Below are 26,857 nucleotides of genomic sequence, written 5' to 3'. Positions count from 1 at the left end.
AGATCTCCAGTGAATACTAGAAAGGACTGCCCTTCTAGCATCCAGCCTGTTACTGGGTTTTTGTAACAATTAGTCAGTATCCTTGTCCAGTTATCCATTAGAATTCAGTATGATTCAACAGTGCTTTAGGATTACAACTGGTAGGCTACTAACTAGAGAAATTAAAATTTAATAAATTTATTAATTAAGTTGTCTAGGCGTATATCAAATTAAATTAATCACAGTAATCAACAAAATAAGAATAATCACTTCTCTCATGTACAGTATTATTGTGCTGAAAGCACATATCACATTTATAAGTCTTAAGTACTGTCTGGTACATTAACATTTAATACAATATACAAATAAGTACAAGTAAGTTTGTGTGTAAGTGCTCTAAGTAATTCGCTATGTCTCAAGACTTGACTAGACTTAAACAAGTGACTGACAAAGTCCTCTCATAAGCTAACTTCTTGACCAACTGGCAGTCAGAACAGTCTGCTTGAACAATAAAAAGAATGCTAAGCCCAATAGCAATATAACAAGCAACTGCGACACAGAATCAGGAACACGGAGATAATATAACGACACTAAGTAGGGACCATCAGCAGATCCTCCACAAAACTCCCATACTCCCATAAGAAAACTTCCATAAGAAAATCCCCGACTGTGACAATACACAGATACCAGTACAAGTTAGGTCAGAAGCTACAGCTCAGGACCTGAGTTGCTCAGAGTGTCTATGCGACACACAACCTCAGTACAACATCGAAAATCACTAAGCCTATACAATGTTCTGTGAACAGAGTTCTACAGAACTAACAAGACAGCTACAGAGGCGATCTTCCAGCAAGGGCCAATAAGGGAGAATTAGGCACTTCTTGTCAAGAATATGTCCAACCACCAAGAGAGTCTAGACCAGACTGAATACTTCAGGCGAGGTGAGGGCACCCCCCCTCGATCACGTGATAGCTCCGTGGACAGCTGCAGCTCAGCAACAACGAGAAGCCGGCAGAGTAACGAGCAAAGAGCGATAACTACAGTAGTTAGACAATCAAGACTTGAACTGAGCACATAATAATATGTTACATCATACCTAACAAAATTTAACTAAGTCAAATAATAATATAAGCAATATATTCACGATTTAGCTATTATCGCAAATATAAGCAATATAAAATTATATGAAAAGGTAATATACATGTAATATATATACATAATATACATTGCAACCCATTCAGGGGTTGCAACACGATGGCATCCTCCAGGGTAGACATGAGTGGTAACAGTGTCCTTGGTGCTTTACTTGAAGTTTTTTCTCCTTTGTTTCTCTCCCATGTAAGCACTAGCAAAGTTGATGTGAAGGTGCAGCTACTGTAAGTTGGTGGTAAATGTTGCCTAGCTGGTTGTACGTCTGGCAGCAGGGATGATGTTTGGTATGCCAGGCAGCCCTCTTTTAATTGAATTCGGTCAGCTTGTTGACATCGTCAGTTGTCTTGGGTCATTATAAGTTCCACATATAATCATGCAGCAGTCCTTACAATTAGGCCATCATTGGAGGTGAATGAGTTTCAGATGGACCAGACCAAGAAGTGGATGGTTTTGGGTTACCAGGGTTTTCAGCAATATTTCTGGTATCCTGAGTGTCACTTTCAATCACTAAATGTTTAAACCCAAAGAACTCATCATCAATTCCATATTCTTTGTTGTTAAAGTTATCACTGAGAAAAAGAAGACATTCAGTTCTCCTGGGAGTGAGTCCTTTCCAACCATGCAGCATGGTGAAGAGTGTACTAAACATGGCGAATTCACAGTGCGCTGCATGGACCCTGATTTTTTTTGTATACTGTGCACACTGACCACACATACCAGTTCTCTTATACATAGGCCTCTTGCACTAGATTTAAAGTCACTAGAATTTAGGCATAGATCTGCATCAGAGACCCTAGCATCAATGACATAGTATTATGCGACAGCCACTGAAAAGGTTAAAACCCATGCTTCACACACACATATAAGAGTGTTGGTACCACTTTATTCTGATACAGTTCCCTTTTAAGCCTCCATGGATAACATTCTTTGTCCCCACAGATGCTTCAATGCACCACCCACCTTTTTTCCCTCATCAGCTCTGTGGTTCACTTCATCTTTCATAGACCTGTCAACCAGTAAGTCCTCTCCCAGGTATCTGAATGCATCCACCTCCTCCATACTCCCCTTCCCCATTCCAATCTGATATCAGTATTTAATTATCTAAATTTTTTGTTTCTCTCATCACATTGTTCTTAACTATGTTCACTTATATGAGAGATTGAAGACAATATTGCTGCAGGGAGCACCGTGTGGTAGTGCGGTACATCGGTCGAGGTTCTCCACCCTTTGGGCCCTTTGAGGATGTGGATGAAACAATAGTGGATAATGGAACGCCTCCCCTAGATGCTGCCATCAATGCTGCCACATTAGATTTCTCTGAACGGGCCTTAAAATCTATTGTAGTATTTGATTGTGATCACCCTCGCTGTGCAGTCTCGGTAAGCAACATATTCAGTGACTTATGTGCAAAAAGATACACTACAGTACATTTATTAAAACTGTAACTACTAACTCAGAGAACTATTCTGTAAAAAAAAAAAAAAAAAAAAAAAGACTGAAGTTTGAAAGCTTACAACTTTGTTGACAAGCATTATGTGCAGATTTAATAAGAGTAGACAAATGTATGAATGAGAATTGGTGGGTGTGAATAGGCCATACCTAGCATTAGTGAGTAAGCTTACTATGGTGTTGCTTCTTGTTATTAGGTTGCCAACAATTTTTTTTTTTTTAGTGTAAAGTTAGTTATGTTAGAAATAGAGAAGAAGTTATGATAGGTTTTTTTTATTAATTAAATATTTAAATATTTTAATTATGTTATATGAATGCAGCTTGAATGCATACTTGAAATTTAACACAATGAATAGTAATTTGTACAGTGGACCCCCGGTTCGTGATGCTATCGGTATCCAATAAATCCGGTAACCGATGCATTATATCGCAGAAAATTTGCCTCACTTCCCAATACAAAACCCGGTATGCGATGTGGTTCGTACGAGACGTGTCCATGTGTGGCCTGAACTGCCCCGTGTGTGCCAGTGTTTACAAGCCAGCCAGTGTGTGTGCATCTAAGGATACATTTCATATTATCCATATTATCACTGTTTTTGGTGCCTGTTTTTGCAAAATAAGTCACCATGGGCCCCAAGAAAGCTCCTAGTGCCAACCCTTCGAGACCAAGGGTGCTATTGACTGTTGAAATGAAGAAAGAGATAATTGCAAAGTATGAAAGTGGAGTGCATGTGTCGGAGCTGGTCAGGTTGTATAGTGAACCCCAATCAACCATCTCTACTATAGTGAGCAAGAAAACGGCAATCAAGGAAGCTTTTCTTGCAAAAGGTGCAACCGTGATTACGAAACAGCGGCCGCAAGCGTTAGAAAATGTTGAGAGACTGTTATTGGTGTGGATAAATGAAAAACAGATAGCAGGAGATAGCATCTCTCAAGCAATCATTTGTGAAAAGGCTAGGCAGTTGCATAACAATTTGGTAAAAAATTGCCTGCAACTAGTAGTGATGTGAGTGAATTTAAGGCCAGCAAAGGTTGGTTTAAAAGATTTAAGAATCGTAGTGGTATGCATAGTGTGATTAGGCATGGCGAGGCTGCCAGTTATGTTGTGCGACAAAAGTCCAGTGACTCTCAACCTGGTCCTAGTGGCACTAAAAGAAGAAGGGAAGTAACCCCGGAAAAGGACTTGCTACCTCAAGTCCTAATGGAGGGGGATTCCCCTTCTAAATGCTAACACCATCCACACTCTCCCCTCCTCCCATCCCATCAATCATCACCAGATCTTCATTAAAGGTAAGTGTTAATTATTCTTTTGTTATTTATTGTTATTGTTGTTATTGTAATTACTATTCTATTGCATTAAACTTAATATTTCATGTGGTAAAAGTTTTTTTTTTTATACTTTTGGGTGTCTTGCACGATTTAATTTGATTTACATTATTTCTTATGGGGAAAATTGATTCACTTTCCGATATTTTTGGTTTACGATGAGCTCTCAGGAACGGATTAGTATCGCGAACCGGGGGTCCACTGTATTTGTCTGTAACATATGTGCATTATTATTATAATCAAAAAGAAGCGCTAAGCCACAAGGACTATACATATGTGCACATCTTGTACAATTATTGCTATTTTAATTACATTCTGTATACAGCTATGGCTATGCTTGGAGCCAACAATGTGTGTTCAGTTTATGCAATACAGTACAGGTATGTGGAGGCAGAATAATGTAGAGTTTGTGTGATACAGATAAATGGAGACAACGATGTATGTAGAATTCGTTTAATACAGACACATGGAGACAATAATGTATGTAGAGTTTGTGTAATACAGGTACATGGAGACAATAATATATGTAGTTAGTACAGTATATGAGGTGATGTAGGGGTTTCCTGATGATCATATTACTCTCTCTCTCAGATATCAACACCAAAAATAGTGAAGCTGCGGGAGACACTGCTTACCCAGGGTATTCAACTACATGTGGTCACTATGGCTGCCCTTACCATCACCAGTCCTCACAGCCTTAGCAAGAAAGCCACACGACAGCTCATAGGTACTGTACTTCAGTGAACTATTCTATAAGTGCCCACTGGGTTTGCAAAGCATAAGGAAAAGTGCTCTGGAGAGCACTTTCAGGAACAAAAAAATAATATACACAAAGAACACATAAGAACACTAAAGTAAAATTAAGTAGCAAAAATATTAAGAACTACCATAGTCTGAACAAAGCATACAGCACAAATAAATATTATGACTTTGGTTAAAATAATGAATAAGTATTTATTATTATTATTATAATCAAAAAGAAGCGCTAAGCCACAAGGACTATACAGCGCTGCAGGGCAGGAAGGAAGCGAGGGCATCAGGTGGCAAAAGGGAGATGGATGAGTAATAGGTTATGGATAACAGCGGGGTAGTGGATGGTGAAAGGGTAAAGGGCAGCAAGAGACTGAACTAGAAAGGGCTGAGGGGAGTGCGAAAAGTATCATCAGAGTTTGTGGAGTAAATCAGTCGTTGTCAAGAAGTCAATGAGAGAGTCAGGATTAAAGGAGGGTCCATCAGCAAGAAGGGAAGGTAAAGAGAGAGTAGTAGAACGAAGACGACGTTGGAGGTAAATTCTGCGTGCTCGTTGATAGAGAGGGCAGTCTAACAGAATGTGGCTAATCGATACTGGAACTTGACACTGCTCACAGAGAGGAACAGGGTGCCTCTCCATGAGATACCCATGAGTAAGACGAGTGTGGCCAATGCGAAGGCGGGAGAGAGTGGTCTCCCAACCTCGGCACTGATGACAAGAAGACGGCCAGTAACCTATGCTCGGTTTAATAAAATGAAGTTTGTTACCGAGCAGAGTTGACCAACATTGTTGCCAACGGGTGCGAAGGTGGGTAGCTATTGCATCAAAATAGTCCAGAAATGGAACACCTCGATAGGAAATTGGTAGGTCATGCACTGCTGACCGCGCAGCAGTGTCTGCCTGTTCATTGCCCTGTATGTCGACATGACCAGGGACCCAACAAAAAACAATATCTTTATGTTTGGTAGAGATACGGCGTAGCCAAAGTTGGATACGGAGAACTAGGGGATGAGATGTATCAAATTTTTGTATAGCCTGTAGAGCACTAAGGGAGTCTGAGACTACTACAAATGATGACACAGGCATAGATGCGATACGAATAAGTGCTGCAAGAATGGCATACAGTTCAGCAGTAAAAATGCTAGCTGAAGATAGTAAATGCCCCCGCACGACGCTGTCCGGAAACACTGCTGCGAATCCGACACCGTCTGAAGACTTAGAGCCATCTGTGTACACAGCGGTGGCATGAGAATGGGAGTGGAAGTGATCAAGAAAAAGAGAGCGGGAAGCCACCGTAGGCAGTTGAGCTTTCGAGCAAGGGAGTGAGAAAGAACAGACCCGAACAGCTGGAACTTCCCAGGGGGGTAGGGAAAAGTGAGATGCTACATGAACATATAAAGGTGGTAACTGAAGGGAAGACAAGAGTGAATGTAGGCGAAGAGAAAAGGGACGGAGCAAACAGGGGCGGCGAACGAATAAAGAATGTCTACTAATATCGGTGACCATTCTATAAATGGAAGGATTGTGTAGATTGTGAGAGTGTACATAGTAGCGAAGGCAATGGGCATCACGGCGATCAGACAAGGATGGAACATTTGCTTCTGTATAGAGGCTCTCAACAGGGGAAGAGCGAAAAGCACCAAGGCACAAACGTAAGCCTTGGTGATGGATAGAGTTAAGGCTAGAGAGAGTAGCAGGAGAGGCCGCGGAATAAATCTGGTCACCATAATCGAGTTTCGATAAAACGAGGGCTGAATGTAGGCGAAGCAGAGTTCGACGATCGGCTCCCCATGAAAGATGAGCAAGGGTTTTAAGAAGGTTTAGCCGGCTGTGACAAGTTGCCTTCAGAGAGGTAATGTGAGGTTTCCAGGATAACCGACGGTCAAAGAGAAGGCCTAGAAACCTGACTGTATCACGTTCGGGGATACGGGAGCCATAGAGATACAAAGGATGATCGGAGATAACAGAGCGTCTAGTGAAAGTAATTTGGTGAGTTTTGGTACTTGAAAATTTAAACCCATGCGTGGTGGCCCAAGTGGAAACACGGTCGACCGCATGCTGGAGAGAAACTGCAATAAGGTGACAGTCAGCGCCTGCACAAGCAATAGCGAAGTCATCAACATAGAGTGATGACCAAATATTGGGTGGAAGAACAGAGGCCAAATCATTTATAGCGAGGAGAAACAGTGTTGTGCTTAGAACACATCCCTGAGGGACACCTTCAGCTTGGACGAAGTCCGGGGAAAGAACATTATTGACTCGAACACGGAAATGTCTGTCAGTTAAAAAGTTCTTAAGGAAGGATGGTAGATTGCCTCGGAGGCCTAAGGAATGGGCCTGGGCCAAAATATTATACCTCCAAGTTGTGTCATATGCCTTCTCAAGGTCAAAAAATATGGCAATAACTGAGTGATTATTCGCAAAGGCATTACGAACATACGTATCCAAGCGTAGTAAGGGATCTATGGTAGAACGACCCTTACGAAAGCCATATTGACTAGCGGAGAGACTGTTGTGAGTCTCTAAATACCACATTAAACGTCGATTTACGAGGCGTTCCATCACTTTGCAAACTGCACTAGTAAGAGTGATGGGGCGATAGTGGGAGGCATCATGTCCTGTAGTACCCGGTTTGCGGAAAGGGAGAACAATGGCAGATTTCCACAGCTGGGGAAGAACTCCTTGTGCCCAAATAAGATTGAAGAGGTGTAAGAGGACTACAAGGGCTGACCGATGTAAATGTTGTAACATACGAATATGAATGTCGTTAGGCCCAGCTGCTGATGATCGGCAAGCTGAGAGCGTTGCCTCTAGTTCTTGAAGTGTAAAAGGCACATTATACTGTTCTTCTCTGAGAGTAGAAAAGTCCAAGGGTACTAACTCCCTGGCAGACTTTGAGGAAAGAAACGAGGAGCATAGATGGAGCCCTCGGGAAATACGGACCAGATGTGTGCCAAGTTCAATGGCAACGTCGAGAGGGTTTGCTACATCAACACCAGCGACCCGTAGAACAGGAGCCGGGTCAGGAGAGTATTTACCACTCAATTTCCTCACTTTTTTCCAGACTGCACTCATAGAAGAAGCAGAGGTGATGGTGGACACATAGTCTCGCCAACAAGTGCATTTAGCTTCATGGATGACACGGCGAGCGATCGCACGCTTCTCCTTAAAATCAAGAAGTCTCTCAGCGGTTCTATTGTACCGGTACCTGCCCCATGCAGCACGTTTCAAACGTACTGCACGAGCACAAGCAGGAGACCACCAAGGCACGCACTTCTGAGAATGCCTGCCTGAGGTTTTGGGTATAGAATGAGAAGCTGCGGTATAAACTGATGTCGAGAAGATGTGTAGGAGCTCATCAATGGAGGATGAAGAAGGAACCTCACTAAAAGCAGTGAGGTGTGAGTAAAGATCCCAATTTGCCCGATCAAATTGCCAGCGAGGGCGACGGAAAGGTGGTGAATAGGAAGGAAAAGTAAGAATGATCGGAAAATGATCGCTGTCATGTAAGTCTGGTAGAACAGACCAGGTGAAGTCTAGTGCAGTGGAGGAAGAGCAGACTGATAGATCGATGCAAGAGAGAGTATGAGTACGAGGATCAAAATGGGTGGGAGTACCCGTATTTAAAACATGGAGGGGGTGAGAGGCGAGAAAAGCCTCCAACTGAATGCCACGTGAGTCACAATGAGACCCCCCCCAGAGGAAATGGTGGGCATTAAAATCACCAAGTAACAGAAGTGGTGGTGGTAAGGATGAAACAAGAAAGGCAAAGTCTGGGATAGAAAATGCTCGAGAAGGAGAGAGATATAAAGAACATATTGTAAACCACTTATTCAAGTGGATACGGGCTGCAGTGTAATGCAGCGAGGTATGGACAAATAGTTGACAGTACGGAATATCATTGCGTAGAAGAAGGGCACTTTCATTAAAGGTCCCATCTGAGAAAGGATCCGAAGAATACAATAAATTATAGCCTGAGATAGGTTGGAAAACAGCTGAGTGTAATTTTGGTTCTTGTAAGCAAGCACCAACAGGGGAAAATCTGGAAAGCAACATCTGAAGCTCACCCCGATTACCCCTGAGGCCACGGATATTCCACTGTAAATAGGCCATGATTGGCGATGAAGAAAATATCAGGAATCTGTAGGTAAAGGCACCTACGGACTAGAGGGGTTAGAAAAGTCAATGTGTGGTGGCATTGGAAGACGTTCAAGTAGCGAAGGAACGGAGCGTTGCGAAGAATGGGGTTGTGAAGATGGAGGAGAGGGAAGAGAAGGAACAGGAAGTGAATCAGTGTCCATTGAAGGTTTAGTCTCTGCAATATATTCTGAAATGGCTTCAAGTGTTTCTGAATTCAAAGATGTATGGGAGACCATATTGGAGATAGAAGGAGGAGGGTGAGTAAAGATTGGGACAGTAATGGACTGTACCAAAGTAGAGGGGGAGGGAAGAGTGTAAGGGACTGGAGATGAAGTGTAGGGGGGGACAGAAGAGGCAGAAACCTGGGAGGTGGCAGAAGAGGGAGAAACTTGGGAGGGGACGGGGGTGGAAGGCATAGTACGAGGAGGAGGGTGAATCTCCACACTTGTAATAGAGCCAGAGAGAGGGGAAGAACTAGGTACAGAGACTGGAAAGGTAAAGTGTGGAGGTGGAAGAAGGGAAGGAAGGGGCAAAGAAGATTTGAGCAATGTGGATTTTTTGGACTTCTGTGTAGAGGGGCGATTGGTATTAGGTGTCGTACGAGGTCTTGTCGATACTGGGGCTTGTGAGGAAGGACGCGAAGATGTGAGGACAGACTGAGTTGTAGTCGGGATGTCAGAGCCAAGGACAGCAAAAGGATTAGATGCCGTAGTGGCTATGGGAGGGGTAACAACAGAGGAGGCTGCAGAAGATGGGACCCCAGAAGTGGGGGGATGTTTGGAAACACGAGAATAAGAAACACGGGGTAGTCTCCCTTGGAGGCGGAGACGAGTAACTGCCATAGCATAAGGGAGACCTTCTGCCTCTTTGAGGCAACGGATTTCACGTTCATTTAAGTAGACCTGGCAACGGCGGGAGTATGAAGGGTGAGCTTCATTACAATTAAGGCAAGATGGAGGTTGACTGCAAGATGTATTAGAATGGTCGTCGGCACCACAGACTGGGCATTCGGCCATAGATCTGCAATATTTCGCTGGGTGACCAAAACGCCAGCAATTTCTACATTGTTGCGGTGTAGGTATCACCTTTCGAACTTGTAACCGATGTCCCGCGACATATACAGAGGACGGGAGTTCTCGGCTGTCAAAAGTTAAACGAGCCACATTGCAAGGGTAACGTCTCCGCCCCCGGGCAGGAAGGACATAAGTGTCTACTTTGAGGATTGGGAGATCCTGGAGTTCCAGCTGTTCAAAAATGTCATTGCCACATGACTGGAAATTCTGTTGGACTATGGTATGGGGCAGAATGACAGTATCACTACAAGAATTGAGAGAAAGATGTTTTTCAATAGTGATAGGAGTAGTATCGATATTTGAAAGGAGAGAAAGATCATGAGCTTGGGTAGCATTCTGGACAGTGACGATGAGCGTACCGCTCTTGAGAGCGTGAAATGAAATATCTCTGCCAACATGACGCAGGAGTGCTTTGCCAATACTATGGTCAGAAAGGTAGGCAGAAGAAGAAGTTGGTCTTAAAGTAAAGAATTTAGTCCATTGTGTGGTCCGAAACTGAGCGTGGAGAGGGAGTGTTTGACGTGTCGGTCTTTTCCGAGTAGAATGGGAAGGTAACGAAGGAGCATCATCAGGAGATTGACGTTGGCGTTTAGGAGTAGGACCGGAGTTGGTCCGGCATGAAATGGGCGGGCGATTCGAAAATTGCCGTACCGTAGAGAGAGAAGCCGAAAGCATAGTCAAAGGAGAGCTGAGTTCAGACAAATCGAAGGAGTCAGTCGAAGCCCCGGTACCTGAAGCGGGTGAGGAAACAGCACCAGCAAGAGGTACAGGGGCATCAGGAGTGTCCGAAGAGTGGTCTAAACACAAGGCAGGGTCAGAATGGGGTGCGGTATCAAGAAGGGGCCCGGGGGTAGTGGTTTCATGGTCTAGGGCTGCCATGGTTAGGTTACTCCTTTGCTTTTTGTTTTTAAGAAAAAAAAAGAAAGAAGAAAAGAAAATAAAAATAAAAAAAAAGAATAAAAAAGGGGGGAGCGGGGAGGAATAGTTCCTAGGAGGAATGAAAGGGCCGGAAATCTCCCTCCGCGCCCAAGAGGACCTCAACACCGCTAGTAGCGCAGATGCAGCATGGAACCCGTGCCATACCCTACCCTTCATGCCAGTAAACCAGCAATCCGGGATAGCAACCTCACATCTGCCGAGCTACCTCGGTGGACAAAAGAGAGGGCGGCCGGATATCCGCCACAAAGCATACCTCCTTCGGCCACCACCCCCGGAATCCGAAAGGTGGCTTCCAGAGATACACCCGTCACCCGAAAGATACCCAAAGCTACTCCGGGATACCGGAGAGGGAACGGGACATCCCCAGGCAATCCAGATTCCATGGCAAACTACGCCACCGCCAAGAACCTCAACGGAATGGGATGGACCCCAGTGTCCTTTCCCCTACCTAGGAACTAGCGCGCCTGTGGGAGAAATCCCAAAGGCCAAAAAGAGGAAGGGCAAAAGGGAGGGGTGGGGAGGAGGAGGAGGAATGGAAAAAGGGGAGGATGGGGAGGATGGGATAGGGGAGGGGAGAATGGGGGGTAATTAGGTTCGGTCTGAGGAAGAAGACCGACAGGGCTAATTCCTCAGACCAAGAGCCTCTTCACCACGCCAAGGAGCCCCCCTTGAAGAGGAATGAATAAGTAAAAATCTAAATAAATTATAAATGTTGAATGACTTCTAGAAGTTGCCACAGTTCTCTAAAGACACCCTAGTAATTATATAAAAAAAAAAGATGCCCTGGGCAAAACATTAAAATATACTCGACAGTTAAATGATGCCCCGGTCACACACACAGGAGCGGGAGCGCCTGCAAGCATGTGGTCATGACTGAGTTGTATGCCTAATCCTCACTCTACAGAAAAGTTTTTTTTTTTTTTTTTTTTTTTTTCTTTATTGGGAGTGAGGGGGAAGGAGGTTGCTAAACCCATTAGAGTTCATACAGTGACATGGGAATAGGAGGTAAATGTATTTAATCCAAAAAAAAGGAGGAGTCCTTTCAATTCTTTGGATCAAGAGTCCTTCAGCATCAAGGCACCTTCCTTGAAGGAAGAAAAAGTTTCAAATTGATGATCCCTGTTTAAGGAAAAGAGCTAAACTCTATAACTTGTTGCCCATCTGTAGGCTCTCATAGGCTTGCCACTTACCAAGGCCATAGTCATGTCTGTGGTCTGTGAAATAACCGAGGTAGAATCATAGAGCGGACTTAAAATAGCATCCTTCCTTCACCTCAGCATCCATCTGTTCAGTTTTCCTGGACAAATTATAATGATTGACTTTATCAACAAGGTTATGTATTATATTTTTCTCTGTTTCCACTTCAGCCAACATCAGTGATCCTTCAGTGGGTCTTACACCCCTCAAGGGAGGTTCCTTGATGCTGGTGAGGGACTCTTGATCCAAGGAATTGAACCTGCCCTCCCTTTGGAATGACCCCTATGCATTTAACACCCCATGAATGTACTGCAATCCCATTATTATTATTATTCGTGTCTATAATTTTATAAGTGCATTTTTGTATCAACATAACTGTCTTAGCTGAATCAGCACTGAATAAATTAAAATAAGAGTAACATTAATTGGAAGAGACTCATATATACTACTCTGAGTACAGGTCTGGATGGACATACGGCATACTTACTTTCCCACGCACGTAAGAGGAAGGTCAAAGGAAAGAGGAACATTAGAGAGCACATTGTCACACCCATTGGAAACACCTGCACACAACTGGCTGTTGAGGTGAGGTGCACATTAATGTCTTAAGGAGTGAGATAGAGCTAGAATCTTTTAACCCTTTCACTGTCTCATCCATAGATCTGATTCCTGATGCCAGCATTGCTTATGTAGATCTGCGCATAAATTTTAATTTAACTGTCCAAATGTAGATCTACGTTTACACGTGTAGCGCTCCAAATGTAGATCAACATTTTATTTTTCATTCCTTCAAATTTGGCACAATAGGCTTGAGTCACCTAGACATGAAAGAATGGGTCTGTGCACTCAGTGTGTGCAGTATTAAAAAAATCTGGGAGCACCAGTTCAATTGAGTGCCAGCTAGAGCAAATAGCATGGCAAACACTAGGGATTCACTGATGCCATGTTGCAGTAACACTCCCATTTTAAGAAAGTAAAAATGGGTTAGATAATTTTTTTTTTTTTTTTTTTTTTCAACAAGTCGGTCGTCTCCCACCGAGGCAGGGTGACCCAAAAAAGAAAGAAAATCCCCAAAAAGAAAATACTTTCATCATCATTCAACACTTTCACCACACTCACACATTATCACTGCTTTTGCAGAGGTGCTCAGAATACAACAGTTTAGAAGCATATACGTATAAAGATACACAACATATCCCTCCAAACTGCCAATATCCCAAACTACTCCTTTAAAGTGCAGGCATTGTACTTCCCATTTCCAGGACTCAAGTCCGGTTAGATAAATACATGAGTAAATGTAAGTTGGACCTGACTAGCTTGTGCTACTAGGTCCGATGTCGTGCTCCTTCCTTCAATGGATGTGACCTGACTAGGTGGGTCATTGGTCTAAGCTGGGAAGGGAGGGGGTTGGAAGGTGACAGGGACTTGCCTTGCATGGGCCAGTAGGCCTGCTGCAGTGTTCCTGCTTTCTTATGTTCTTATGTATTCGATAGGCTGGCTGGCTTTGGCTGTCTCTCTGTCTGTCTCACATGTACACATAAGTACAATTATACATAGTGTAAATTACCTAGGATAACTCAGAAATTCCTGGCAAAGATAAACAGACAGATAGACAGACAAACAAACATGTTGGTGTGTATCAGTGAAAACAAATAAAGCCAGGGTTCCCTAAGCACCCATTTATCAAATGTCACAGTTGTCATGACACCATTCTTCAAGGAGTTTGATATACGTATACTCCAGGCAGACAGAAAGACAGATAAGTAGAGACAGGTAGACAGACATGTTTGTGTGTAACATTGATAAATACAGCGAGGGTTAGCTAAATACATGAGTGAGTGTGGGTGGGTGTGAGTTGGACCTGACTAGCTTGTGCTACTAGGTCTGATGTCGTGCTCCTTCCTTCAGTGGATGTGACCTGACTAGGTGGGTCATTGGTCTAAGCTGGGGGGAGAGGACATGGACCTGCCTTGCATGAGCCAGTAGGGCTGCTGCAGTGTTCCTTCTTTCTTATGTTCTTATATATTCGGCAGGCTGGCTGGCTGGCTTTGTCTGGCTTTGGCTCTCTCTCTGTGTATATCTCTGTATCTGTGCATCTCTCACACTTAGTACAGTTATTATACATAGTGTAAATTACCTAGAATAACTGAAAAAATCCAGGCAAAGATAGATAGGCAGATAGACAGACAAACATGTTTGTGTGTATCAGTGAAAAAAAATAAAGCCAGGGTTCCCCAAGCACCCATTTATCAAATGTCAGTTGTCATAACACCATTCTTCAAGGAGTTTGATATACGTACACTCCAGGCAGACAGAAAGACAGACAGGCAGACAGACAGAGACATGTTTGTATGTAACAGTGGTAAATACAGCGAGGGTTAGCTGGAGCAGTGGGCATTTATCAAATGTCACTGGGCTGCCTTTCATAACACCATGCTTCAAAGTATATGCCAGGGTATCTAAAACATTGCTGGGACCTATAAATACTTTGTATATATTTCTAGACAGTAGTAAATAACCTAGGCAGATGTAAATGTTCACCTGTCAGTGTGATTGTGACTATTTGAGTACAATTTCGGTACTGAATATTAGGGTCAGAACAAAGATTGTCTATGAAATCACAAGAACTATTGTAATTATCAGAACATAAAACATAAATAAATTAAAATAAAAATGAGAAAAAAAGGTATATCAGCAACACTTTGCAAGTGGCAGGAGTCGATGTTGCCATCAGGTGAGCATCCAGAGCCAACTTCATGGTCTTATATCTCGGTAAGTACTGACCCTAAAATTTTTTTTTAATCCTATAACATGTAGAAAAATGTGCTCTTCATTTTAAAATAAAAAAAATTATTTTTTTTATTTTTCAAAGCATTCAGAGCACCACTCAAGTGAATGTAGATCTACGTTTGGACAGTTTCAGGGTCAATGGGAATACCATCTTATTCCTCTTTCCCTTATAATGAGGAACTATACATGCTTTCTGACAATCTCTGAGTACCTTTCTTCCTTTCATGCATGCATATACACATGTATATATATATATATACAGTGGTACCTCGGGTTACGAACAGCTCAAAACTTAAACAATTATGTAAGTGTAAGTGCATTTTTGGGGTCTGAAGCAGACTAATCTAATTTACATTATTTCTTATGGGAACAAATTCGTTCAGTATCAGCACTCGAACAGCCTTCTGGAATGAAAAAAGTTCGTATCCCAAGGTACCACTGTACATATAAAGTGGGGCCCCACTCATACGGCAGGTTAGGTTCCAGGCTACCGCCAGAAAGTGGACATCGCTGGGAAGCAGAACACCATTTTTTCCCACTTATAAATGCATACAAATGTCAGATAACAAGTTTACACTAACATATATTAAGCTAACAGTAGAACTAGGCATTAAAAACAATTAGAAGTAAAATACATACACAGTACATTCATTACTTACCTTAAAATATTTTTAGTCAATGTAAGGTGAGAGGTGAGCAGTATTTGTAGGAAGTCAGATGTAGGTAGCATGTAGGTGTAAGTAGCCATCCCAAACATAATATACGATTTTTAAAGTGGCCCCAGAACGATAAAATACAGTACATTCATTTCTTTCTATCTTTAGATGCCATCATAAATGAAGGGAGAAGTGATGAGAAGAAGTCATGCCGAGTGACTGGGTCAAAGACGGATTGATACACATTTCCTCGGGTGCTGGACCAGAGATAACGTAATTTTTACCTTCCACCCAGCTACCACACCTCATATTTATGTGAAATTTATTGTACTGTGGGTGTACGTATCATGTTTATATGCTATGTAACGCATTTCTGATATAATTTTGAAGAAAATATCATAAATGGATTAATGAAAATGTCTATATTAATGTATAATATGACATTTAACCCTTTCAGGGTCCGTGCCGTAGATCTACGGCTTTGAGTTGAGGGTCCAAACTGTAGATCTACGCCATGAGCTCAGCTCACTCTGATAAACTGTGAGCGGTAATTTTGGGCCTAGATATGAGAGAATACATCTATGTGGTATGTGTGCACCACATAAAACAAATCCTGCAGCACACAGTGCATAATGAGAGAAAAAAAACACTGTAATTTTCAATGAAAACAGCGACTTTGCAGTGTTTTTCTTGTATGTTTTTTATAGGTGTATTTGCAATTTCTTGGTCTCTTTTGATAGAATGGAAGATATATTACAGAAATAGAGATGATTTTGATTGGTTTTAGTACTGGAAATGGTTTGAAACTTGAGCTCAAAGTAGTGGAAATGTTAAATTTTTGCCAATGTTCAAGAGTAAACAAATGACCTCGCATGTCTAATACACGCCAGCTAGTGGGTCTAATATACGTTCACAAATGTGGTGATATTATTTATACAATTATTACAATATTGCATAACAGTAAATCTTCAATATTTTGGTGTGAATAAACATGGAATTCATTTGTAAAGCCTGAACGTGTAACTAATGAACAGAGGAAATGTTAGTTTAGTGCCATGAATGCCTGCATTGTTTATTCTGGACCCTATTTTTGAAATTGGAATATTTTGAACTTTGCATTAAATTGGCCAAATTACCAATTTCCGATCACTTTGTTTTGTAGTTGAAACAGTTGACTTGATGATTTCTTGTGCTCAATCTATAGAATAGAAGTAATACTATAGAATAGAAGTAATAGCTAAGAATTTCGTCAACTGGAATAATGTAATTGGCCTAAAATGGGAGTCAAAGTCGGCAAAATCGCCAATGCGTAAATATCACTGACACATCAAAATTCGCGAGAGCATAATTTCGTCAATTTTCCATCAAATTTCATACTTTTTGTTTTATTACCTTCAGAAAAAGATTCTCTACCATTTCATAAGAAAAACTAAAATTTTTTTTTTAAATTCTTGGACCCTGGTGCACACTTTGAAATTTGGTCTCTGGACCCTGAAAGGGTTAATGTGCCCAAGTGTGATTATTATTACATACAGTATTATTATGGCATCAAGCTTAGAGGGGCACTCTTAGTGATTTTAAGGTGTACCTGCATGCCAGCACAGTGCATAAGTTTATTTAGGTACAGGTACACATAAGTATAATTATCAGAGTACACAAAGTACGCAATAACTTTAAAACCCTTAAAATGTTGAAACATTTCCATACATAATGGAGAGAAGTGCTCATGGAGAATCGATAAACCAGTTGGAGTACTGCGACTATTGGAAAGTCAGGTGGGGGAAGCCATATAGCAAGTTTTGGTTATAATTTGAAATGTCCATATTAGCAGAATGCCACTGAACGCAAGGTCCTACTCTCTCTCTCCCTTTTTTACACAGGGTTTGACAAGATTAGGTTAAGGATTCCTAACTTTGACAAGCTAGAAGCTGTTACCTACATCAGCTCATTTGAAAGCATTTTCATTGTTATGAAACATACAAGTAGGGAACAGGATGAAGTTGGAGTCATCTGTGGGCCAGCATTTTCATCTCAATATTATTATGCTGTACGAACGTGTCCCAGACTTAAGTCATCCTGGGAATAAATGATCTCAGGTGAAGTGATGTTCTGGAGAAGGGTACAACCAGAGTGAAGCTGCTGCTTTCTGCCAGTCTTGTGATATAGAAGCTTGCTTCTCGCTGTCCTCGAAGTGGAGCCAAGTGTGGTACCTTGACGATGTTGGCCTTGTACATAACAGTAAGGCCCCCCACATCCCTCCTGTGTTGAAAGCTCTGCTTAAATGACAGATCTATCCAGGTGAGAGATGAGGTGTCTTCTCTGTTCTCTACTCTGTTAAGCAGTAGCAGATGAGATGGGAAGCAGGCAAACCTAGAAAGTGGAGCATACTCGAGGTGTGAGTGTACTTGTGTCCCATATAGAATCTTGCAACTCCTACTGTTGAGCTTCCTAGCTGCCTTGTTTGCAAGATTTACAATGTGGTTCTTCATGGTCAGTTTGGAGTCAGATTTCACCCCAGGTATATCAACTTCTTCCCTGGGTACCAACTCCCATTCACTCTTACTACTGCTCTGGCATTACCATATGGTGCCTAGAGACCATCATTACTTGTGTTTTCTCAGGTGCAAATGTTACCTGCCATCGGTTTCCTCAGGCTGATATAACTCTTAGCTGGTGATTGATGTGGCTTAAAGCAGCTGGCATTTCTTCTCTTGGATAAGTAAATGTCAGAGTACAGTCGTCTGCATATGCATGGGATTATGAGATGAGATGAAGGTCATTGAAGTAGACATTCCACAACAATGGCCAAAGCACATTTCCCTGTGGAACACTTGCCCCAATAGGATATTCCACAACAATGGCCCAAGCATACTTCCCTGTGGAACATTTTCCCCAATAGGATGTCTTGATGATTTTGTTCCATTGAGAACTACCCTAGAGATCTACCATGAAGGTAATCACTGAGGAGACATAGTGTAAAGCCTGCAATTCCCAGTGCTTGCAGTTTTGCCAAGAGGCCCTGGTGCCACTCAGTCGAAAGCACCAGCAATGTTTGGTGCTACCACACAGCTGACTTTGGATTCATCCAGTGACTGTTGCCATTTAGTGGAGAGGTTTAACAAAAGATCAGCAGCAGAGTAACCTTTCCTGAAGCCATATTGATGGTCACAAAGTAGTGAGTGGTAGTCAGAAAAAAAAAAAATGTCATTTGTCCTGAGGTTATTGTCTCAAGGATCTTGCCAGTGATTGACAGGAGTGACACTGGTCTGTAGTTCCTGATTTCTGCTCTGATCTTATTTTTGTGAAGAGGGACTACATTTGCCTCTTTCCACAGAGAAGGCCATTTACACTGTACTAGGCAGTGCTGAAAGATGCAAGTTAGAGGTGCTGCTAGCTGGTCTGCACATCTACTCAGCAATCTTGGGCTCAACACGTCTGGGCCCATAGCCTTTTCTTGGTCAAGCGATTTAAGAAGATGCACCTCCTTCTGCCTTATTGTCACCAATGACAGTTTTGACACAGTTCTTGCAGCTAGCCAAGGAGGGTCCCTTGCAGAATCAGGAATTTTGCATTTTGGTAGCAAAGTGTTCAGCAAAGAGGTCCGCTTTCTCTTGACTACTAGTAGGGGTGATCCCATACTGTCGATTTAGAGGTGGAATAAGTTCATCAGGCAGATAACCTTGTCTGTCCTTGACCAGGGACCACCAGATTTTGGAGCCCACACTACCTGATGCTAGCTTCCTTTTTGTATCCACCTCCCATTTAGAGATGGCCCACTTTTGAACTTCACCCATATGCCTACAGGCTTGCCTGTCCAAGTTTCTGTTACAGGTAGTAGGATGTCTCTTATACCTTTGCCAAGCCTTGTACTTAGCAGTAGCAGCCTCTCTACAATGAAAGCCAAACCAAGGCTGATCTGTAGGCTTTGTCACATTCTGCCGGTGAGGGATGTGTTCCTCTTGGAGAAGAGCATTCCAGTCAGTGGTGGCGAGCTCAGAGCAAAGTGCTGGCCAATTCCCTCTTTCTCATAGCCAGGTTGTGCATGTGGACTCCTCACTTCGTTCTGTTGGGATCTTAAATGTTGTAAAAACAGCCTTGTGGTCAGACGATCCAACATAGCCAAGGGGTTGACAAGTGACTGTACCTTCTGCCAGATCACTCACTACTGGGTCAAGGGAGGAACCAGGGCTGTGAGTAGGGAAATCAGCAAAGTTTCTGATGTCATACACTGCAAGAAGGTCATCAGAGTCCCTCTGTATGAGATGTTGGTTGAGATCACCAACAGTTATATGTTGACAGTTGTGTTGGAGCAGAAGGGAGTCCACATTTTCCATTAGAAAGTTGATGAGGTCTGTACATTGCACATACTAGTACAGAGGTACTAGTTGTTTATGCATAACTCAAAGAAAATCATCTCAAGATGAATAGGGATGGCAACATCAATGTGCTGGGCATATACACTTTTAGAGAAGCACACAGCAACACCTACTTCTTGCTCTTGCTTCTCTCTTCATCCCTGAGGTGTAACCAATAATTCTTGCAAAATTTTCTGGAGTCCTGTTGTCCAAAAATGTTTCAAAAACAGCTATCATGTCAGGACGTCAAGTGTTCACAAGACTGTGTGTGAACTCTCCAACATTGGTAATTAAACCTCTAATGTTGGCCGACAGGATGCCGATAGACGGGCTCCTTGTGATGCATTCAGCTTTAGGTGATGGGTGTGTAGGGTGCCTGCCCTTGAGACAGGTAGGGCACTGAGACAGCTGCTGGGATGTAGGTCTGTGGTCTTGTATAAGGCACAAAACCACCTGCTGGGCTGAGATAGGAGTAGCCGAGTGGGTGACGTGCGAGTGTGCTCACCAGTTCAGAGATCCTGCTGGTTTGTTCTGAGAACAGGTCTCTAAACAGGTGATCCTGTCTGTCAAGTTCCTTTTTCTTCCAACACTGGTCCTCCCCTCTTGTGGCAGTAATTGCACCTGGTATCTCGCAGGCAGTTGTTAGTGGTGTGCCCCCTCTGGTGGCAGTGAGAGCACGGCTTAGGTGCCTGGGAGGGTGGACTCCTATTTGTTGCACCTCTTGTGTTTTTCTGCTGAGTTATCTGCAGGTTCTGCCACTGGTAAGCCTGGTGATTGTGTATCTGATGAACGTTTTTCCTGGGACTGTGTTGGTGGAAGGTGAGATGGCTGTAAATGTCGTCTTCCTCCTCCATGTCCTCTTCCATGCCCCTGTACAGTTCTGACAGATGTGTCCCTGCTGTTCATACTTTGGCGCATCACCTGTTCGGGTGCAGTGATAGTCCCCTGATTAACTGCACTAATCTCTGGTGGAGAAAATCCCGACTCAGTACTTGCGGATGAAGCACTGCTGCCAGATTTTGGAGTAGTGTCAGCAGGTGTGCTGACAGGTGTAGGATCAGTGATGGTATGTGTACTGGCAGGTGCTGAAGCAATGATGTCAGGTGTAGGAGAGTTAACAGATCTAAGGCTTGCTTCATTACTGGGAAGAGAGTTGTTGTTCCCTCTGTAGTGGTCAGAGGAATTGTGTTAGAATTCCCAAATGTAGTGTTTTGAGCTTTGTCTATCTGTGGAGCCTTAGCAATGACAGAATTCTACCAGTTATTTACCTCTGAGTTGAGCTCAGTGTGGGACTTCCAGTCTTTGTCAGTAGTGTCAGCATCATTTAAGCAGCTTATGTCACTTGATGTGACACAAGCTGCAATGGCTTGAAGGGTATCTAATGATCTGAGGAACTCATGAAGTGCTTCTCTGTGATGGATTATCTTGGCTACAACTTCAAAACATAGCCCTCTACATAGTTTCTCTCTTTCTCTTCCTATCTGTGTGTGTACAAACACGCACACACATATATACAATATGCATATATTTCTTTTCAACACGTTGGCCGTCTCCCACCGAAGAAGCATGACCCAAAAAGGACACACATAACTGGTGTATTTGCAGAGGCACGCAGATATGACAGTTCGTACGTCACTCCAAACAGCAGATATCCCAAACCCCTTGTTATATATAATATACATATATATATATATATACATACACATATATATAATATATATACATCTATATATACAGTGGACCCTCGCCTAACGAACACATCGCATAACGTTAAATCCACCTAGTGATACATTTTAACGCAAAAATTTTGCCTCGGCTAGCGCTAAAAAACTCGCTCATCGCAATTCGTTCAAGACGCGTCCACGTGTGGCCTGAGCGCACCTCACTTGTCCCGTGGGTGCCAGTGTTTACAAGCCAGCCACCGCTGTCGCATCCAAACATACAATCGGAACATTTCATATTATCACAGTGTTTTTAGTGATTGCACTTGCAAAATAAGTCACCATGGGCCCCAAGAAAGCTTCTAGTGCCAACCCTACATCAAAAAGGGTGAGAATTACTATGGATATGAAGAAAGAGATCATTGCTAAGTATGAAAGTGGAGTGCGTGTCTCCGAGCTGGCCATTATTATTATTATTATTATTATAATCAAAAAGAAGCGCTAAGCCACAAGGACTATACAGCGCTGCAGGGCAGGAAGGAAGCGAGGGCATCAGGTGGCAAAAGGGAGATGGATGAGTAATAGGTTACGGATAACAGCGGGGCAGTGGATGGTGAAAGGGTAAAGGGCAGCAAGAGACTGAACTAGAAAGGGCTGAGGGGAGTGCAAAAAGTATCATCAGAGTTTGTGGAGTAAATCAGTCATTGTCAAGAAGTCAATGAGAGAGTCAGGATTAAAGGAGGGTCCATCAGCAAGAAGGGAAGGTAAAGAGAGAGTAGTAGAACAAAGACGACGACGGACGTAAATTCTGCGTGCTCGTTGATAGAGAGGGCAGTCTAACAGAATGTGGCTAATCGATACTGGAGCTTGACACTGCTCACAGAGAGGAACAGGGTGCCTCTCCATGAGATACCCATGAGTAAGACGAATGTGACCAATGCGAAGGCGGGAGAGAGTGGTCTCCCAACCTCGGCACTGATGACAAGAAGACCGCCAGTAACCTATGCTCGGTTTAATAAATGAAGTTTGTTACCGAGCAGAGTTGACCAACGTTGTTGCCAACGGGTGCGAAGGTGGGTAGCTATTGCAGCAAAATAGTCCAGAAATGGAACACCTCGATAGGAAATTGGTAGGTCATGTACTGCTGACCGCGCAGCAGTGTCTGCCTGTTCATTGCCCTGTACGTCGACATGACCAGGGACCCAACAAAAAACAATATCTTTATGTTTGGTAGAGATACGGCGTAGCCAAAGTTGGATACGGAGAACTAGGGGATGAGATGTATCAAATTTTCGTATAGCCTGTAGAGCATTAAGGGAGTCTGAGACTACTACAAATGATGACACAGGCATAGATGCGATACGAATAAGTGCTGCAAGAATGGCATACAGTTCAGCAGTAAAAAGCTAGCTGAAGATAGTAAATGTCCCCGCACGACGCTGTCCGGAAACACTGCTGCGAATCCGACGCCGTCTGAAGACTTAGAGCCATCTGTGTACACAGCGGTGGCATGAGAATGGGAGTGGAAGTGATCAAGAAAAAGAGAGCGGGAAGCCACCATAGGCAGTTGAGCTTTCGAGCAAGGGAGTGAGAAAGAACAGACCCGAACAGCTGGAACTTCCCAGGGGGGTAGGGAAAAGTGAGATGCTACATGAGCATATAAAGGTGGTAACTGAAGGGAAGACAAGAGTGAATGTAGGCGAAGAGAAAAGGGACGGAGCAAACAGGGGCGGCGAACGAATAAAGAATGTCTACTAATATCGGTGACCATTCTATAAATGGAAGGATTGTGTAGATCGTGAGAGCGTACATAGTAGCGAAGGCAATGGGCATCACGGCGATCAGACAAGGATGGAACATTCGCTTCTGTGTAGAGGCTCTCAACAGGGGAAGAGCGAAAAGCACCAAGGCACAAACGTAATCCTTGGTGATGGATAGAGTTAAGGCTAGAGAGAGAAGCAGGAGAGGCCGCGGAATAAATCTGGTCACCATAATCGAGTTTCGATAAAACGAGGGCTGAATGTAGGCGAAGCAGAGTTCGACGATCAGCTCCCCAGGAAAGATGAGCAAGGGTTTTAAGAAGGTTTAGCCGGCTGTGACAAGTTGTCTTCAGAGAGGTTATGTGAGGTTTCCAGGATAACCGACGGTCAAAGAGAAGGCCTAGAAACCTGACTGTATCACGTTCGGGGATATGGGAACCATAGAGATATAAAGGATGATCGGAGATAACAGAGCGTCTAGTGAAAGTAATTTGGTGTGTTTTGGTACTTGAAAATTTAAACCCATGCGTGGTGGCCCAAGTGGAAACAGGGTCGACCGCATGCTGGAGAGAAACTGCAATAAGATGACAGTCAGCGCCTGCACAAGCAATAGCGAAGTCATCAACATAGAGTGATGACCAAATATTGGGTGGAAGAACAGAGGCCAAATCATTTATAGCAAGGAGAAAAAGTGTTGTGCTTAGAACACATCCCTGAGGGACACCTTCAGCTTGGACGAAGTCCGGGGAAAGAACATTATTGACTCGAACACGGAAATGTCTGCCAGTTAAAAAGTTCTTAAGGAAGGATGGTAGATTGCCTCGGAGGCCTAAGGAATGGGCCTGGGCCAAAATATTATACCTCCAAGTTGTGTCATATGCCTTCTCAAGGTCAAAAAATATGGCAATAACTGAGTGATTATTCGCAAAGGCATTACGAAGATACGTATCCAAGCGTAGTAAGGGGTCTATGGTAGAACGACCCTTATGAAAGCCATATTGACTAGCGGAGAGACTGTTGTGTGTCTCTAAATACCACATTAAACGTCGATTTACGAGACGTTCCATCACTTTGCAAACTGCACTAGTAACAGCGATGGGGCGATAGTGGGAGGCATCATGTCCTGTAGTACCCAGTTTGCGGAAAGGGAGAACAATGGCAAATTTCCACAGCTGGGGAAGAACTCCTTGTGCCCAAATAAGATTGAAGAGGTGTAAGAGGACTACAAGGGCTGACCGATGTAAATGTTGTAACATACGAATATGAATGTCGTCAGGCCCAGCTGCCGATGATTGGCAAGCTGAGAGCGTTGCCTCCAGTTCTTGAAGTGTAAAAGGCACATTATACTGTTCTTCTCTGAGAGAAGAAAAGTCCAAGGGTACTAACTCTCTGGCAGACTTTGAGGAAAGAAACGAGGGGCATAGATGGAGCCCTCGGGAAATACGGACCAGATGTGTGCCAAGTTCAATGGCAACGTCGAGAGGGTTTGCTACATCAACACCAGCGACCCGTAGAACAGGAGCCGGGTCAGGAGAGTACTTACCACTCAATTTCCTCACTTTTTTCCAGACTGCACTCATAGAAGAAGCAGAGGTAATGGTGGAAACATAGTCTCGCCAACAAGTGCGTTTAGCTTCACGGATGACACGGCGAGCGATCGCACGCTTCTCCTTAAAATCAAGAAGTCTCTCAGCGGTTCTATTGTACCGGTACCTGCCCCATGCAGCACGTTTCAAACGTACTGCATGAGCACAAGCAGGAGACCACCAAGGCACGCACTTCTGAGAATGCCCGCCTGAGGTTTGGGGTATAGAATGAGAAGCTGCGGTATAAACTGACGTCGAGAAGATGTGTAGGAGCTCATCAATGGAGGATGAAGAAGGAACCTCACTAAAAGTAGTGAGGTGTGAGTAAAGATCCCAATTTGCCCGATCAAATTGCCAGCGAGGGCTACGGAAAGGTGGTGAATAGGAAGGAGAAGTAAGAATGATCGGAAAATGATTGCTGTCATGTAAGTCTGGTAGAACAGTCCAGGTGAAGTCTAGTGCAGTGGAGGAAGAGCAGACTGATAGATCGATGCAAGAGAGAGTATGAGTACGAGGATCAAAATGGGTGGGAGTACCCGTATTTAAAACATGGAGGGGGTGAGAGGCAAGAAAAGCCTCCAACTGAATGCCACGTGAGTCACAATGAAACCTCCCCCCAGAGGAAATGGTGGGCATTAAAATCACCAAGTAACAGAAGTGGTGGTGGTAAGGATGAAACAAGAAAGGCAAAGTCTGGGATAGAAAATGCTCGAGAAGGAGAGAGATATATAGAACATATTGTAAACCACTTATTCAAGTGGATATGGGCTGCAGTGTAATGCAGCGAGGTATGGACAAATAGTTGACAGTATGGAATATCATTGCGTAGAAGAAGGGCACTTTCATTAAAGGTCCCATCTGAGAAAGGATCCGAAGAATACAATAAATTATAGCCTGAGATAGGTTGGAAAACAGCCGAGTGTAATTTTGGTTCTTGTAAGCAAGCACCAACAGGGGAAAACCTGGAAAGCAACATCTAAAGCTCACCCCGATTACCCCTGAGGCCGCGGATATTCCACTGTAAATAGGCCATGATTGGCGATGAAGAAAATATCAGGAATCTGTAGGTAAAGGCACCTACGGACTAGAGGGGTTAGAAAAGTCAACGTGTGGTGGCATTGGAAGACGTTCAATTAGCGAAGGAACGGAGCGTTGCAAAGAATGGGGTTGTGAAGATGGAGGAGAGGGAAGAGAAGGAACAGGAAGTGAATCATTGTCCATTGAAGGTTTAGTCTCTGCAATATATTCTGAAATGGCTTCATGTGTTTCTGAATTCAAAGATGTATGGGAGACCATATTGGAGATAGAAGGAGGAGGGTGAGTAAAGATTGGGACAGTAATGGACTGTACCAAAGTAGAGGGGGAGGGAAGAGTGTAAGGGACTGGAGATGAAGTGTGGGGGGGGACAGAAGAGGCAGAAATCTGGGAGGGGACGGGGGTGGAAGGCATAGTACGAGGAGGAGGGTGAATCTCCACACTTGTAATAGAGCCAGAGAGAGGGGAAGAACTAGGTACAGAGACTGGAAAGGTAAAGTGTGGAGGTGGAAGAAGGGAAGGAAGGGGCAAAGAAGATTTGAGCAATGTGGATTTTTTGGACTTCTGAGTAGAGGGGCGATTGGTATTAGGTGTCGTACGAGGTCTTGTCGATACTGGGGCTTGTGAGGAAGGACGCGAAGATGTGAGAACAGACTGAGTTGTAGTCGGGACGTCAGAGCCAAGGACAGCAAAAGGATTAGATGCTGTAGTGGCTATGGGAGGGGTAACAACAGAGGAGGCTGCAGATGGTACCCCAGAAGTGGGGGGACATTTGGAAACACGAGAATAAGAAACACGGGGTAGTCTCCCTTGGAGGCGGAGATGAGTAACTGCCATAGCATAAGGGAGACCTTCTGCCTCTTTGAGGCAACGGATTTCACGTTCATTTAAGTAGACCTGGCAACGGCGGGAGTACGAAGGGTGAGCTTCATTACATTTAAGGCAAGATGGAGGTTGACTGCAAGATGTATTAGAATGGTCGTCGGCACCACAGACTGGGCATTCGGC

The 26,857-nt window shown here is 43.5% G+C and overlaps 2 protein-coding genes across 6 annotated transcripts in view; one reads left to right on the top strand and one right to left on the bottom strand.

Moving 5' to 3' along the window:
* Positions 1–26,857, bottom strand: part of LOC128696393 (secreted frizzled-related protein 3) — a 181,404-nt gene that overhangs the window by 10,349 nt on the left and 144,198 nt on the right. The window lies entirely within an intron of this gene.
* LOC128696388 (uncharacterized) overlaps positions 1–26,857 on the top strand; it is an 853,106-nt gene that overhangs the window by 796,127 nt on the left and 30,122 nt on the right. For 3 of the 5 annotated variants that reach the window (XM_070092516.1, XM_070092515.1, XM_070092518.1), the window contains 3 exons: positions 2,312–2,510; positions 4,498–4,633; positions 12,467–12,591. In XM_070092516.1, the coding sequence (XP_069948617.1) occupies positions 2,312–2,510; positions 4,498–4,633; positions 12,467–12,591 (460 nt within the window). Of the gene's footprint in view, positions 1–2,311; positions 2,511–4,497; positions 4,634–12,466; positions 12,592–15,620; positions 15,791–26,857 lie in introns of all 5 variants that reach the window. The other 2 variants (XR_011392932.1, XR_011392933.1) reach the window with 2 other exon arrangements.

Source organism: Cherax quadricarinatus, chromosome 39 (assembly GCF_038502225.1).
Source record: "Cherax quadricarinatus isolate ZL_2023a chromosome 39, ASM3850222v1, whole genome shotgun sequence".
Taxonomy (NCBI): Eukaryota; Metazoa; Arthropoda; class Malacostraca; order Decapoda; family Parastacidae; genus Cherax; species Cherax quadricarinatus.
This window is presented reverse-complemented; position numbering and strand designations above follow the sequence as displayed.